Source organism: Neomonachus schauinslandi, chromosome 12 (genome assembly GCF_002201575.2).
Source record: "Neomonachus schauinslandi chromosome 12, ASM220157v2, whole genome shotgun sequence".
Taxonomy (NCBI): Eukaryota; Metazoa; Chordata; class Mammalia; order Carnivora; family Phocidae; genus Neomonachus; species Neomonachus schauinslandi.
The window spans coordinates 104,917,730-104,933,086 of NC_058414.1; the positions used below are offsets into that span (position 1 = coordinate 104,917,730).

The 15,357-nt window shown below is 57.7% G+C and overlaps 1 protein-coding gene across 1 annotated transcript in view; it reads right to left on the reverse strand.

Annotated features, from left to right (window-relative positions):
* The window catches only part of PTPRN2 (protein tyrosine phosphatase receptor type N2), a 628,914-nt gene that overhangs the window by 439,429 nt on the left and 174,128 nt on the right, over positions 1-15,357 (reverse strand). Inside the window, exon 13 of the mRNA XM_044920028.1 lies at positions 14,670-14,749. Within this exon, the coding sequence (XP_044775963.1) occupies positions 14,670-14,749 (80 nt within the window). The remainder of the gene's footprint in view (positions 1-14,669; positions 14,750-15,357) is intronic.

Consider the following 15,357-nt stretch of genomic DNA (forward strand, 5'->3'; position numbering starts at 1 on the left):
AGCACCGTCCACACGGAGAGAGAGCTAGCCGTCCACACGGAGAGAGCCACTGTATTTGAAGGATGCTAATGGTCCATCTTTCCAAGAACAACCGTTTTCCTTTTTCAATGTCCCTGTCTTCTCCTACGTAACCTGAAGTTCTTGGTTTGAGTGACTTCCAGAAGGTCATCTGCGGGGACGTTGGCTGCCGGAAGGGGTGGGAAGAGAAAGGTCCACTCTCCTGACGAACAGACCGAGCACCGGCTCAATCACACTATCCTCCAAGTGCTGTTGGAAGGGACTTTCCACCCACTCTCCGTACACTACACGTCAGCGCATCACAGACCCATCTGGTGATCTGGTGTCCCTGGGACGCAAGGGGCACAGAGCAGCTCATCGGGGAACTCCCGAGCAGGGACACAGAGACTCAGCCTCACAAAGAGCAGGCGCCAGGGAAGAAAGCGCTAGAAGGGAAGGAGAGCAGGGAAACACTACCGGGTAGGCTACAACCCAGCGTGAGGGATGACACTGCGTACGCCGGGTACAGGACAGGAGGTGACAGATGACATGGTACCACCCGACACATCCGCCTGGGGGAGAAACGCTCCCCGGGGCCCACAGCGTAGGTATGAGCCTCCCGGCAGCCTGGGCGAAGAGGAACGCATGGGAGGTAGGCCATTCTGCCGTCTAGTGGCAGAAGCCCTAATGGTTCCACGGGCATCAGTCTGCACCCTGGCCTCCAGCCCCGAGAGTGAGGGCGGGGTTTTCTGGCTGGAGGACTTGGAGAAGCATCCTAATCAGCAGCAGGTGTGTTCTCCCGCAAGCATTTCTTCATCATGGAACCAAGGGCAGGAGGTCATGGCGGAGCCCCAGGAAGGTCCGCAGAGGGCCCATCTGCAGGAACGACGAGGCAAACCGCCCCTGGGCACGCAGGCCTCCAGCGCCCGCGGCCCTCAGCTGAAAGGTCCGTCTCAGCTAAGTGTGGCAGGGTCACGGAGGATGCTGGTTGTGGGGCCGGTGAGGACAGAGAGCCAGCGGGGCTGTGCTGGCCTGCAGGGAGAGCGACAGCCCACCGGCCAGGTCAGGGGTGCTTAGGGGTTCATGTTTTCATGGCGAGGGGATTGAAAGTAGAACCATTCACCAAATGGATGCTGGAAATTCTTTAACTTGTTCAGTGTTTAGAACACGGTCAAAAATCCATGAGGGCCTTCAAAAAAATAACACATTCTAGATTTAATTACAGATAAAAGAAATCTGACTTCTATTAAATGATGATAAATTGCGTATTGAGAATGGAAATTACCCTGGAGCATGAGAATGTTACTGTCCATCTCTGTACTCCTTTAGAATACGAAGATCACACGGGGTTTGGTTCTCGAACAGGTTCCTTAAAAGAGAGAATAAGGGGAAGGCACAGCTGGGCTCGTAGAAGAACCCTGCCTGGGACAGAGCCCGCTCCTCTCTCCAGACCGCAGCAGGCGGGCCGCAGCTCCCTTGTGTCTGGAGTCCCTTCCGACAGGAGCTCGCGCTTCTGTTTATCTTCTCTGAGGACTGCCAGACAGAGCCGTCCGTCTGTCTGCAAGCGTCAGGTGAGCACGAAGGTCCGCTGCAGATGGACGCAGCAGCGGAGGGCTGCCCTCCGGTTCCACAGGGTGCGCGGCGAGCGCCCATGGCAGGTGCACCCTCTGGCTCAGGCTCTCCTCCACGAGCAGCCACGTCTCCGACCCCAGGACGGAAAGAAGTCCCCCGACGCAGGGCCAGCGTCCCGCTGCGGTCTGTCTCAGCGCCCCTACATGGTGCTTCTCCCTTCGGAAGCACCTTTGAACATCTCCTGATCCTTCAGCAAGAAGGCAGACCAGTTGTAAGTGGGCATCGTGGGCCGTCTGCAAGACGCTGTCCCGACAAAAAGAACGATTTTCTGTCATAAAGATGTTGGAGTTAAGATTAGTTTTGGAAGAGGTTCCCTTGAGTTGTCCCAGCCTCACGTGACCACACCTCCTGGAGGTGCCTGCGCCCTCCGGACGTGGTTCCGGGACACAGCAGACCCCTGGGGCAGGCTGGCGACCGTGGACCCGCAGCCAGCCCTGAAACGGAGTGCTTTTGGGTCCTGAGGCTGGCCAGCAAGCAGCAGAAACCTAGCAGACGTTCAGGGTTTTGTTGGTCACCACACTCAAGCATTACGGGACAAGCAGTCATCGTCCTAGACGAGAGTCATAAATCAGAGGGAGTCAGTCTGCACTCCCCTCTTTCCTGGAACTGCTCTCCCCGCGCCCCACAGAAGAGTGGGTTGCTGATGCCGGTGGCCAGGGTCAGAGGAAGTCTGGGCTGTGTTTACAGGGGTGCAGGGTACGGTCAGGATGGAGTTTCATCTCCGCAGAGGAAAATGCCATAAACATGCTTTTCAGTTAAGACCCTCCATTCAGCGAGTCTCATGAAACAGAGGAAACGTATTACAAATGCCACATGTTTTTCTTCGCTCCCTGTCATTGTTCCCATCAAACCCAAATACTGACTGTGCTCCGTGCTGTGGGCAAAGCACCAGCTGGGCGGTGGGGTCCAAAGATGCATGAGACGAGGCTCCATCTTCAGGGAGTGTTTGTCCCCAACAGTGAGTGGACCTCCGACGTGAATGCCACCAGGCGGGAGGGCCTGACCGTGCCGCTGGGCGCCACACCAGAGTGCGGAGGATTATTTGTTAATAAGTTCCCAGCCAAGCTGGGACTTCGAGAAACGTTGTCCTAGAACTTTGGGGTCACAAACGTCCTCTGTAAAAGGCCACAGTAAACAGTTTAGGCTGGGCAGCCACAGAGATGTGAAGGCTGATGCGGCTGAGTACCAGGAGGCCAGTGCGACCGAGGGCGGCTGCTGGCCAGCCCCGGGAAGGGGTGAGGCAGGGCGTGGGTCAGGGGAAGGGACAGGCAGGCGCTGGGCGGCTGAGAGCTCCAAAGAGCTGACAGCACAGCGCTCCAGGCTCTCCCCGAGAAGCTGGAGAAGAAGCAGGGCCTGGGTGTGAGCACAGGACGGGGTAGGCAGCCGGGGTGCAGTTGTGTGGGCAGCAGTGACCCCAGCAGCGCTCTGCTGGGCGGAAGGCCTCCGCGAAGCAAGCAGCCCTGGGCCCTGGCTCCGCCTCCTTCCCCTTCAATGCTGGGGAGCAAGAGTGGAGGGAGGCGACCGTCCTGGTGGGGCCGGGGGGCACCACGTGCAGCTCTGTGTGCTCTCCGTGGGAGCATCCCCCCTGCCCAGGTCCCCACGGCCGTCAGAAGCCCAGCACAGGGCAGCTCTGTTCCCAGCTCTCCGGCCCAGAGAAATGAATCGGCACCTCCACAGGAAAGCACCTGTTGGCAGGGTCAGCTGGGCTCACGAGGAAAGAGTCCAAAATTAAAGAAACCACTGCACGTGGGGACTCTGCTCTGATCACCACCGTTAAACTGGGTCGGCTGAGCCACCACGAGGGCTTGCTGGGGATGTCAGTGCGGTGGTGAGGTTGGCGAGACTTCCTAACGCACCATTTTATGCCCCGGAGGGAATTATGTCAATGCTTTTGCTGAAGACTTCTCACTCTGAATTTGCTTTCCTGTGCTTCACGATGATTCGAAGAAAACAAAATGATCCCGGGCGAACTGCGTTTACCTTTAGAAGGCATCACGGTACAGGGAGCGTCTACGCAGGGCCGAGGTGCACCCTCCCCAGCTGCCTTCCTGTGATGTGAACGCTGCGTGCTGCTGCTGGGCCGGGCCCGTCCGCAGCCCAGGCTTCCGTCACGCTCCGGTCGCCAGCACCTCGCAGCGGGGGAGCGCCCCGCGTAGGACAACGGCCACGCAGCCCCCACCCGCCGCGGCAGGAAGAGGTGCATTTCATGTCCCAGAGCGGCACCTGCGCGTCTGAGCAGGTCAGCACGCTTCCACGTTCTTTGCACAGGATGCTGGGACCATCCGACCCCACGAGACTGTCAGCTCCTGGCCAGACTGAGAACTTCCCCGAACGACGCTGCGTCGCCATGAGCTGGCCCAACGTCTTTCTGATCCCAGGCACACAAAGACCACAGCAACTAACAATCCCACACCCTTTAGAGTTTGAATCTCGTCTCCCACCAAGTTCGTCCTGCCTCGTTTGATGCTATCACAACCCCACGGAGCATAATCACTAGTCCTGTATCTGACAAAGAAGGAGCCCAGAGCTTGCTGAGACCGAACAATCGTCCAAAGTCTCGAAACAGGAAAGCAGAAGAGGGACTGGGACCGAGGCCCTGAACCCACCCCCGATCCTCACGGTTCCCCTTCCCAGCCTCCACTGTCACAGGACAGCAGAGCAGACATCCAGACGGGCTGGGGACCCTGGAACCTGCTCTACCCTGGCTCACACCTCATGGTCCATTACAGCTGAGACACCCGAAGTGGAGGCCCGGGGGCTAAGGTAAGGAAGCCTTCCCGCCCTCAGCTCCACTGCATACCTCCGCCATGGAGGGGTCACACGTCACCCAGCCGAGCCCTTTCTGTCCCCATGGCTGGTCTGCTGACTGCCAATGACCTATGGTGCCCTTCACAGCAGGTGGGAAAGGTATGCCCTGATGCACATCACCGTGTCTTCCCCATGGAGAGGCGTCCAGGGCCAGAGGGATGTGGGTACCAGCCTTGCTGGGTCAACTACCAGTTTCATTTTCAAGAATGAGCCCTCAGAAATAAGTCAGAGAAAGACAAGTATCATATGATCTCACTGATATGAGGAATTTGAGAAACAAGACAGAGGATCAAAGGGGAAGGGAGAAAAAAATGAAACAAGACGAAACCAGACAAACCATAAGAGACTCTCAATCTCAGGGAACACACTGAGGGTTGCTGGAGTGGTGGGGGTGGGAGGGATGAGGTGGCTGGGTGATGGACACTGGGGAGGGTATGTGCTATGGTGAGCGCTGTGAATCGTTTAAGACTGTTGAATCACAGACCTGTACCCCTGAAACAAATAATACGTTATATGTTAATTTAAAAATAAATAAAATTAAAATTAAAAAAAAAGAATGAGCCCTCAAGAGCCTACTGTCCCAGGCAGGCCAGTGACACGTCTCCTGCAGAAGGGCTTCTTGCCCAAGTGCCAAACGGACTCAGACTGGTCCCAAATGCCAGGGCCCATGCCCACCCCGCCCCAGGCGGCTCTGGGCTCTGACACCTTCCCGACTGCCCTTGCAGTGGGAGGTCCTCTCCTGAGTCCCGGCATCTGCAGGACCTGCCCTGGATACGGCCGGCTGGGTGACGGTTGGCCGACCCGAGTCTGAACGGCAACCACGTGCTGACGGGCACCAGCGGCTGGAGGGGCCGGCGCGCCTCACGCCTGCTCTGCAGGAAATGCTTCAAATACTGGGTCGCGCAGAGCCTCCTAAAGCAAACACGGGGGCAGTCCAAGGGCTGAGTGCGTCTGTGGGCTGGTGGGGACGGCCACCCGCATGAAGAGGTCCTCTCGCCTGCCCCACTGCGAGCGGCTGCAGGCGCTGAGGGCTGCACAGGGAGCAGCTGCACTGGGACCTGCCGCCGGGAGGCCGCGCCACTCAGCTGCTGCCAAAGCCTCAGGTGCGGGGGCGCCGGGGCCGCGCGTGGAACGGCAGCCCACCCTGAGCTAGAATCGCCTGCGCTCAGCTGTCCCCTGTTGCCATGGGGACTGCGGTCTGCGCACGAACAGCCAGCGATGGGGCTTCTAACAGACGCTGGAGACGGCCAGCCATGAGCCCTGGGCAGCGTGTGGCTGATGGGACTGGGCTGGGGGGGCGTGTGCCCTGACGACGGGGTCCCACGAGCCGCTCCCTGCGCACAGCCAGGGGGCCCACCCAGCCCCGTCCCCATGCCCTCACCCAGGGGCCTGTCTTGGACGGTGTCCTAACAAGCTTCCCTGTAGCCCCATGGCCCCATCTTCAGAACAAGGCACCTGCTGCGCAGGCAGCGAAGCCGAGGGTTCTACGCGGAGGCGATGCGAGAGGAGGCACAGAACTCAGGTGCCCACGAAGTTACACTGCCTGTGGGAACAGGGGGAGCAGGGGTTTCCAACACTCACGGCGGCAGAACAGCAACGGGGACAGCCGAGGGCATCTTCCGAGTGTTCCCTCACGCCCGGGGAGTGCCCACGTGGCCTGGCCACGGACCCGCCCAGCTTTCTCAAGTCAGCCACTGACTGGGCGGCGAAGCCCACGGGCGGGAAGAGACAGGCTGTGCGAGTGGTCACGTGGCCCAGTCCCCAGCCTGTGCTTCCAGCAGGGACGCGCCCGGGCCACAGCCACGAACCCCCGACGGCCCACGTCTGCACGTCTCATTCCAGGGGCACCTCGTCCCACACGAATCTCCTCCCTAACCTCCCCAAAGCAGCCTCCAGGTGCTGGGCCGCCCCCCAGTTCTGTTTCCCTCGCCCCACATCCCATCGCCTGCCCAGCGAGCAGAGTCCCCGCTCGGAGCGTCTGGGCCCCGACACCCTTTCTAAGCCGACACCGCCTCAGACTAGCATGGCCACAAGGGCGGTGTCCGCGGCTGTGACCTCCCTCCCCTCACCCCAGGCGGCTCCACAGGCAAACTGACCCCGTTCAGTGTTTCAGGTCATGTCACACCAGCCGCTTCTCCATTCAGACGAAGTAAAGGCCCAGGTCCCAGCGACGTGGGTTCCCCAGATGCTGATTTGGATAAGGATTCGAAGGCCAGTTCTTCGGGGGAACACAGAGAGCTGTGGGCACTGAGGGTACACCGTGGGGCATCGCCCATCAAGACAGGGCTGCGCACAGCTCACAGAAGGCAGACTCGCGATAAAGTTCTCATGCGCGTGCTACCATGACCGCCCACAATCACACAGCACCCTCACGTCCCAGACGCAGCAGCTGGGGTCCCAACACCCACAGTGGGAAAACGGCGTCAGTGATAACCGACCATGTTGGAGCTGTCGGCGGGCAAGGCCACCCCATCCGACCTTCACGGAACCCACGAAGCTGGTGCCGCTCCCCATCTCACCAACAAGGCACCTGGCATTAGGACTTTCCCAAATGCCCACAGCCTGGAGGCGACAGGGCACGCACGAGCTGGGGCACCTACCTCAGGACCCCAGTCCCGCACTGGAGTCGGCTTCTCTCTGACCCCGTGTCCATCCCGCTCTGAGGGGTGTGCACAATGGGACAAAGCATTTATTACATGCACTGGGTTCCACATGAGACCCCCATGCCCACGAACAGCCTGCTTGCTAATAAAACTAGACAACTTTCCACCTACAGAGCGAAGAGCAATGACTAACTTGGCAATATTTATTCAGCACGGTGGTCAGGCAGCGGGGCAAGAGGCACAGCTCAGGACTCTTCACCCATGGAGCACCATCCAGCCTCGGAAAGGCTCCTGCTAGGTGCCTCTCGAAGGCTGTCGGAGCAGAGGGAAGGCTCACCTGGCAGGCGAGGTGGTCCAGGCCCTTCTAACAGCAGCAGGTGCAGAGGATGTGGGGCGCTGGTTGCCATCCACCCCCCAACAGGAGGTGGTGAGCATGGGGAAGCCTGAGGAACGGCACGAAGTGGACCAGGAACAGAAGCACAGTAACCACCGGTGACCCCTGGGGACCCAGGGAGCCCCGAGAGTGACTGATGCTCTCAGCTGCCCAGGGGAGGCCAAACGCCATGTGGAGCGAATGCTCACCCATCTGCAAGTGGGAACATGCTCCTCCCATAATGGAGGTCTGTAATAGCTGTCTCCCTTTGTCTAGACGCGAATGTGGAGCAGGGAATGGCGAGTAATATGGTTTCTGGTATTCAGTCTACGCACCATCCCTAACCCTGCCCTGAGTGCTGTTCGTGTATTCCCACACAGGTAACCCTGCAAATCACAGCACACAAAATCCCCGCTTAGCATCGACTCGTTTGGCTCAGCGTGAAGCCAGGATGACAAGCGGCCTCCACAACGTCAGATCACAGGGACACGGCTCCGGAGTCTCCTCCAGCTGGACCGACGGGCACAGCTCTACCACACTGACAGCACCACGCTCCACTCCAGCAAACCCGTCAAAATGCCAGAAGCAATTACCTGGCTGTTTGGAACGGAGTCATGGGGCCGGTGCCCTTCCTTTCCCGCCACCCACCGCACCTCCGGGAGGCTGCCACCGTCGGGCCCTCGCCCTGGGGCCGCCTGAACTCCGTCCTCCTGCCTAACGTGCCCCACCGGCCCTGCGGGGGCTGGCCCCACCGTCACCCGCCCTACAGGCAGCCCCAGCCCACGCCCGCCACCTCCTCCTGCCCCCCAGGTCCGACGGCGGGCTGCCTCACGCCCAGTGGGTCTGCTCCAAGGTCGCCCCGGGCCTTGTCTGACCACGGTCGGCAAGAGCTCCCACGCCCGGCCCGCTCGGCTGGTTTCTCCTCAGAACACCTGCCATTTCTGGACGACAGTGGTATACGTGATGTACGTGGTGGCGTTTCCACGATGGCGCTTTGCGCATCACTACATCGCATACGGCGTGACACGCTGTGCTGGGTGATCGTGTCATGCCTGCCGCACGACCCCACGTCAGGTACTCGCCATGCCGCCCGCTCCCGAACGTCGCCGAACACCGTCGTGTGCTCCTCGGCAATGCCACATGACATCACTGCGTCTTTCCCCGTTCCGCGCCTTCCCTGGGGGCTGGCCTCTACCGGGGCAGAGTGTCTCATTGGCCCAGACAGCCTCTCCGCTCCTGAACGGTGTCTGGCCCGAGGCTGACCTCAGGGGGTATCCAGTGAACGACCGAGTAAGTGGGAAACTGGACTCGACTAGGAAGCTGACCTGGAGAATCCACTGGTCCTCGGAGACAGCAGGACTCGCTAACCCTGGCCGTGGATTTCTCACCCGCAGGTCTGTGCCTTCCTACCCCGGCTCCCACGCTAGCCCGTGGCCTGGGAAGGAAGCAGGCCAGGCCTGGAATTTGTCTGGGAGCTCAGCTTGGGCTAGGTGCCCTGCGCTGTCCATGCGGGGTCGCTCCCCAGGGCCCTGCCCCCCCACATGCCCCGGGCCCCCTGAGCTCCAGACTCCACTCCTGCCTGCACCGCACTCCGACCCTGGTAGCCTCATTTCTGAGTCCGGCCCTACGGTTTGACCCCCTGGCATCCTTGTGCTGGTTCTGTGTTGGCATCTGATTCGGGATGCGTTCTGGTGCTGACAGACGTGCTCCGAGAAGGGAGGTGACCACACGTCCTTGTGTGGCTCATGAAGGACTCCTGACTCCGGGTTTCAACCCAACAGCTAGTAGGTTGGTCGGGCGTGTGGAGGGAAGCCAGCCCTCGCCCCGATGCGAGCTCCCCATGCACATCTGCCCGGCCGCTGCGCAGGGGCCAGCAAAGCAGGGCAGCACCAACATCCCCCTCAGCACGGAGGGGGACGGGACCCCGCTGGGGTCTTCCCTGATGGAAGTGAAGTTGCCATCACATCGGTGTGAAGAGGAGAGTGTGCCCGAATGTTACCGCATGAAGTTCTTGAGTTCTCCAACATGCAGAGTACCCCCCAAACGACACTGTGTTTTGACTGAGAATAGATTCACTTTTCTTCAGTTGCAGGAACCGCATCTGTCTGCCCGACGCGCATCCTGCAGCTGGGCCACTGAATCAGGCCCGGATGAGACCTCGGAGCCCATCATCTGCTTTTTGCTAAGTAGGAATGAGGACTGTTGCTCTGACTCAATAGATCTTCTCTCATCATCAAAAAAGTGAGAAGCCCGCATTACAGCAAAGCGCCTCAGAACTGAGTCTCCCTCAGAGAGAGCATTCCACTCCTAACCTCACTGATGCTTTTAAAGAGATGATTTCTTATTCTGTGGGCTGCACAAGATGGAACGTTTCTCAGGATGTTCAAAGGGATGAGAGGCCTCCTTCTACACTTTGCTGTTGAAACGTATAATCTATCAGTTCAGTCGGATAAGCTCAACTCCTCCCCTGCGAGCGATAATCAACACAGGACACAGAGCGGTCAGACCTGGAGGACAAGCTGTCTTCTCCTCTCAGGAGTGACCTTCCCGAGCTCTGCCTCACACGCTGAGTCCCCAGTCTCCAGCCTCCGACCTCCGACCTGCCACTCCATCCTGGCAGGGCGCCCGTCTCCCCTCGCCCTTCCTTCTGTGTCTTGGTCCACTGCCCATGGTACTTTCCTCCCGTGCCGCGTTCTAGTGATCCACAGCCTGGTGGATGCTGATGCAGCGCCCCCGCCCTCCCGCGCGGTCCCCCGCCAGCATGCTCCCCACTGACGTCGCCGGCAGGCCCTTGCCCGTTGGCTGGGGCCCTGCAGTCCAGCCAGGCCTTGCAACCCCTCAGCCTGGGATCTGCCCAAAGCAGCTGGGCCAGTGGGAGCCCCACCTCCCGGGTTGTGCCCTGGAACCTCAACAAAGGCTGATTTCTGAGCAGCCAGCTTGACTGGAAATGACAGGCTGGCCCGTCCCGACCCTCCTGCGTGGCAGATCAGCCGGCCCCCCCTGGGGTGCTCCAGCGCGCCTCACTCACCACAGAGCCCACCGGCTGCTCTGGCCTGAGCCTCCCCATCTGTGTCGTGAGGGCTCGAAGAAGCAGAACACCAACAACCCTTTCACCTAAAAATCCTCCAATTCTCTAACTTTACATCTCAGAGAAGCGTGTAGGATCCTGTGGACTCTTCTGCTTTTATTAATTTTTCACAGCTGTCTCCTTCACCAGTAAATGAACACAAATCTTCCTATCAAGTGGGTCTTTTCTAGCATTTCCAGAGCCGCCTCCTTATTTTTCACTGGAAAAGTACAACTTCCTGTCCACACTGAGGTCCACCAGCCCGCCCAACATTTGCTCCGGTCCAAACCTCAGCGAGGGTGCAATGACCACAAACAGGTTCCAGGCCACACGTGGCCAGTGACATGCACAGCACCACCCGGAGCGCTCGCTGACCCCAGTGGCATGTCCCCCAGTGGGTCGCCTGGGGTGGACGGCACACAGCGTGAGTGTGCAGCTCATGCAGCCGTGGGTCTCCCCTCCCCCTGCCCAGCCCAGAGGCCTCCAGGTTTCGGATCCCGGTCACAGGCACAGTGTGTGGACCCCCGGCCGGCCCCGTGTTGCAGGAGGGAAAGCCGATTCCCTCAGCCACAGGAAGCCAAGCCTGAGGGCTCCCTGTAGACCCTGAAGTCACAGTCCCATGTTGCAAAGTCTGGTTCGGGACTGATTTTGGACTCCAGCCCCCAGCCCCGTTCCCCACCCTGTCCCTGGTATGTGGGCTCTGTGCCTCGGTCCTCCTTGCTGTCCCTCATGTGACCAACCTTTCCTCACCTTCCAGCCCCCTAAGAGCCGCACTAGTCCCAGCCACCGCCCAAGGCCAGCTCCTCTGTGCAGCCTTATCTGGCGAGCCCCCTGACCCCTGGCACCGGGCACTCTGTCTGTGTCCCTGAAAGACCGGCCAGGCTCTGGGCAGACTGCTGTCCTCTGGGTGTTGGCGTCAGCCTAGGGCCTGCACGGTGCCTTGCCCAGGAGAGAGCCTAAATGAGCATGAAGCACTGATGCTCGCTTGGGAGCAACAGTTCAGAGGGGTGAACTGAGTATGCATCATGGAAGGGCTCATTTCACTGTGCCAGGCTGGACTCCATTACCCTTTCCAAAATAGACACACCTGCCCCCTTTACCCGGAGTCCAGGAGGCTGGGCAGCACTCACTGCCCCGGGGGCTCTGGGGTCAGACGTTCGGGGCACAGCTGTCCCGATCTCTCACTCTGGAGTCCAACCCTCGAAACACGCTCCTGAGGCCTCAGGGTCCAGAGATGAGCCCTGAGCGGAGTCCACAGGCCATGCGGCTCTCCCTCTTCCGTGCAGACAATGTGTAAACCACAGGCGGACAGCAACACCGCAGAGAGGAGACTCGCTAACTCCTGCGGACGCGCGACAGGCGAATGAGAAGGGGCCAGGCTCCGGTTACTAGAACTCGAGGAAAGACATCACATCTTTGAGTAAGGAGATGTTCTTTGAAACGGCACGTGCTGTCTCCCCAAGATGAAAGAAAAAACATTAGCCGAAGGGCAAGTCTTAGAGGCTTTGTTTAGACAAGTGTGAGCTGACGACACAAAGGTGAGAGGGAGACGCCCGCCAAGGACGGCCAACCAGCAGCTACATGGTCAGCGAGTGAGTCAAATGCACCACCAGCCAGAAGCCCAGCTTCCCCAGGGTGCCAGGAGCGGCAAGCTGTAGGAACAGGTGATCTTGGAGGCAGGGCAGTGCGCGCGGGAGCTCCCAGCCCTAAGTCATGGGAACCCAGGGGTTGGGGGTGTGCGCTGCTGCCGAGGGGAAGGCAAACGCTTTTCCTAAAAGATGACTTAACCATATCTTCTCTGAAAGGAGAAATGCAAAAACGGATTAGAAATATGCTACTTGAGAATAAACTACCAAGTAAATGAAGAGTAGAAAAGGATTTCTCTGTTCTGCCCAATTTGATCAGATGGCATGGCCAGAAAGATGAGAAGTACCAGTTACTAGACTTCCAGTTGTGGACACCTTGTAGTGTGTGCAGATGTTGGATTGTGAACGCATGCACTGACCACTCACACAGTAAACAGGGTTTCTCTGCACCTGGGAATACAAAAGTTCCTCCCTGTGCAGCGCCCGCTTACTTTCAGCGTTCACTAGCACTTGTGTTCATGCCGAGGTTCGAAGAATCCAGAAAAGAATCATGTAATACGAGGAAGAGATTCCGAACAAGAACCAGCTGCATCCACCCGTCAGGACATATGCCACTGATGTTTGATGAGAGCTAACGTGGTATTAACTGCAAGCCTATTAAGTTTGGTACCATTTTGCATGAGGTTATCCAACAAATACCCCTGAAGTTCCATCAGTGGGGTTGTGTCCCCTTCACCAGTCGTAAACCCCAAGAAGGGCCTCAAGCATGGTGCCGGGAAGCCCCCGAGGGAACCCACCATGGGAACCCACCACAGTGACTGGGTCTGCGGCAGCAATCCCAGCAGAGGGCCCTGTTCCAGCAGGTGCTGAGCACCACCACAGCCCCACCCAAGCAGGGCCTGCTCCAACCATGCCATTCAGTAGCTTGTAACAAGGGCTCCACATCGTCTTTGAAAACAAGAAACCCCCAGAATCCCTTTCCTTGTTAACACACAAATAAGTCTAGTGCTCAGTGAGCTCATTTCTCCTCCTGGTACCAACACCCTTGGGGACCTGGCCCTCGGTGCCCAGTGCCCACTACACGGTGGTCAGTCTACTGCCGAACCATAGAACCCTAATGGTCACAAAGTTATCTTTCATCATCTTTTTCCTGTGTAGCATCAGGTACATTCATAACATCCTGAAATGATTCACAACATAAAAGAACTAATTTTTTGAAACTATGCACGTGCGTCGTCCGTTTGCACATGCATGACGAGCAACAAGCACTCAGCTTGCACAGCTGTGAGCTAACACAAACACACGCTATAATGTAGCAAATTCAGGTCTTTAGAAAGTGGTTACTATGACATTCAAACATACATCTGACATGTAATCTCCCCTTGGCATATAGCGCTTTGGTATTCAACATGAACACATTTAAAATGACCCAGAAACTAGATTTTAAATAATCAACCTCATTTTCCCAAGAAAGCAATAAAATAAATGAAGGCTATGGTCAGTGAGTGTACTGTCATGATTGTCAAAGATGGAAAAACTTCCTTCCATTTTATTCCATTCATTATTGCATCCTGAAGTTCCAGCAAATCTGGTTTTGAAAGCGTTACTTCCCAGCACCGCGGTGAACGGCCACTTGTAAAACAACTGTGAATGTTTCTGCCTGAAAAAACCAGGAACTGGTTTGGTCTTAAATATGGTCAATAATCCCTTCTGCTGAGCAGCTAGGACGGGAGAACGGACGCTGGAGGGAAGGAGGGAGGGGTCCGAGCCACCGACACAGAACCCGCTCTGTTTCAGGAGGCAGAGTGTTTGCAACGGAATCTGCTGGGGCCGCATCAGGCTGCCGTGCTGAGGGACGACACCGTACAGCTCGCCGAGTGACAGTCAGCCGCTCCAGCCTCACAGCGACACATGACACTGCAGTGAAGCCTGGGGTACTCGGCTCTCCTCAGAGCTGAAATCGGTCAGGTTTTTGGAGGTACAACGTTGCAGGGAATTCTCCCCTAACCAAAAACTACTGGCCCCTGAAATCATCACTTTCAGCAGGAAGAGTTACTAAGGGCACCAAGATATCTGACAAGTAAAATTCAACAGCAACCAAAAGAGATGAGACGGACAGTTTATCCCGTGAGCTGGAGTGCAGGAGCTGCCCACCCCGCAGCCAACAGTGCCCGCAGACAGTACGGACGTGGCTCGCCGGGGCTCAGGACAGGTGGGCAGAACAACCAGGGCTTTCAAAGCAAAGCTGTAGCGAAGCCCCTTGTTTCTGTTAAACCCTCCCTCCTGCACTGTCTTGGTCCGTGACAGACAAGCACACCCTGGCTGGGACGCCGAAAGCAGCAGGCACTCGTTCTGTCCACACGGGGGCCCGGGGCCGCCGCAGACCCCAGACCCTTGCCCTCCCGGCCCTGGCCTCTGTCTCAGAGGGAGCCATGTCCTCCACCTGCAGCCGGGTGGGCCACACCGCGGCGATGAGGCTCCGGCCGTGCCCACCGACCCGGCCGTCCCGTCTCCCCGTCCGATGTCGGGGTGCTGGGGAGACCGTGCATCTCCTCCGCCTGGGGCGTGCGTGCTCACGCGGGGTTGTGTTAAGGGGGCCTTACCTGTAGCCTGCACCACGTCCGCCGTCGTCAGGTTCTGGACGCTGGCGCTCACTCTGAAGGTCACGGCTGGTCCCAGGACACTGGAAGAGACCATGAAAAAGGAGCTCAGAACTGCCCCAGCATCCGGAGCAGCTACACGGAAAACACAGACACGCTCACAAAACACGTCTGAGGCCACTGGCCGTCCCACAGGGGACCCCCGCCCCATGGTTGGCTCTTTGCCCCTCAGTCCACTAATCCACCGACAGGCTGTGTTTTTCTGACCCACACACCGCAGCGCTCTCATAAAAGATTGAAATCAACCCCAACAAACCAACAAGATAGTCTTGCAAGAGAAAAAGAAAAATTGTTATGGAAACAGATTTGAGTATTTGGCTCCCACGGGAGCGGCAGGAATCAAAAGCAGAAAGGAAAGAGACTGGTATTTTAAAATCTCTCTTGACAGGAACCATTTAAAAAACTTATCAAAGTCATTAAGAACTATTTAGTATAAAAATAACTAGCAGGGAATTGCCAGACAGGAATGATTAAAATTTTCAAAGCTTTTTAAATACTATGCTGAATATAAGTTTGAAAAAATACATCACTTTTTAAATAATTTTATTCATCTGAAGGGCAGAGGGAAAGAGGAGGGAGGAGAATAGGAAGGAGGAGGGAAAGACAGAGATGAAGGAGCTTGTGTCTTGAA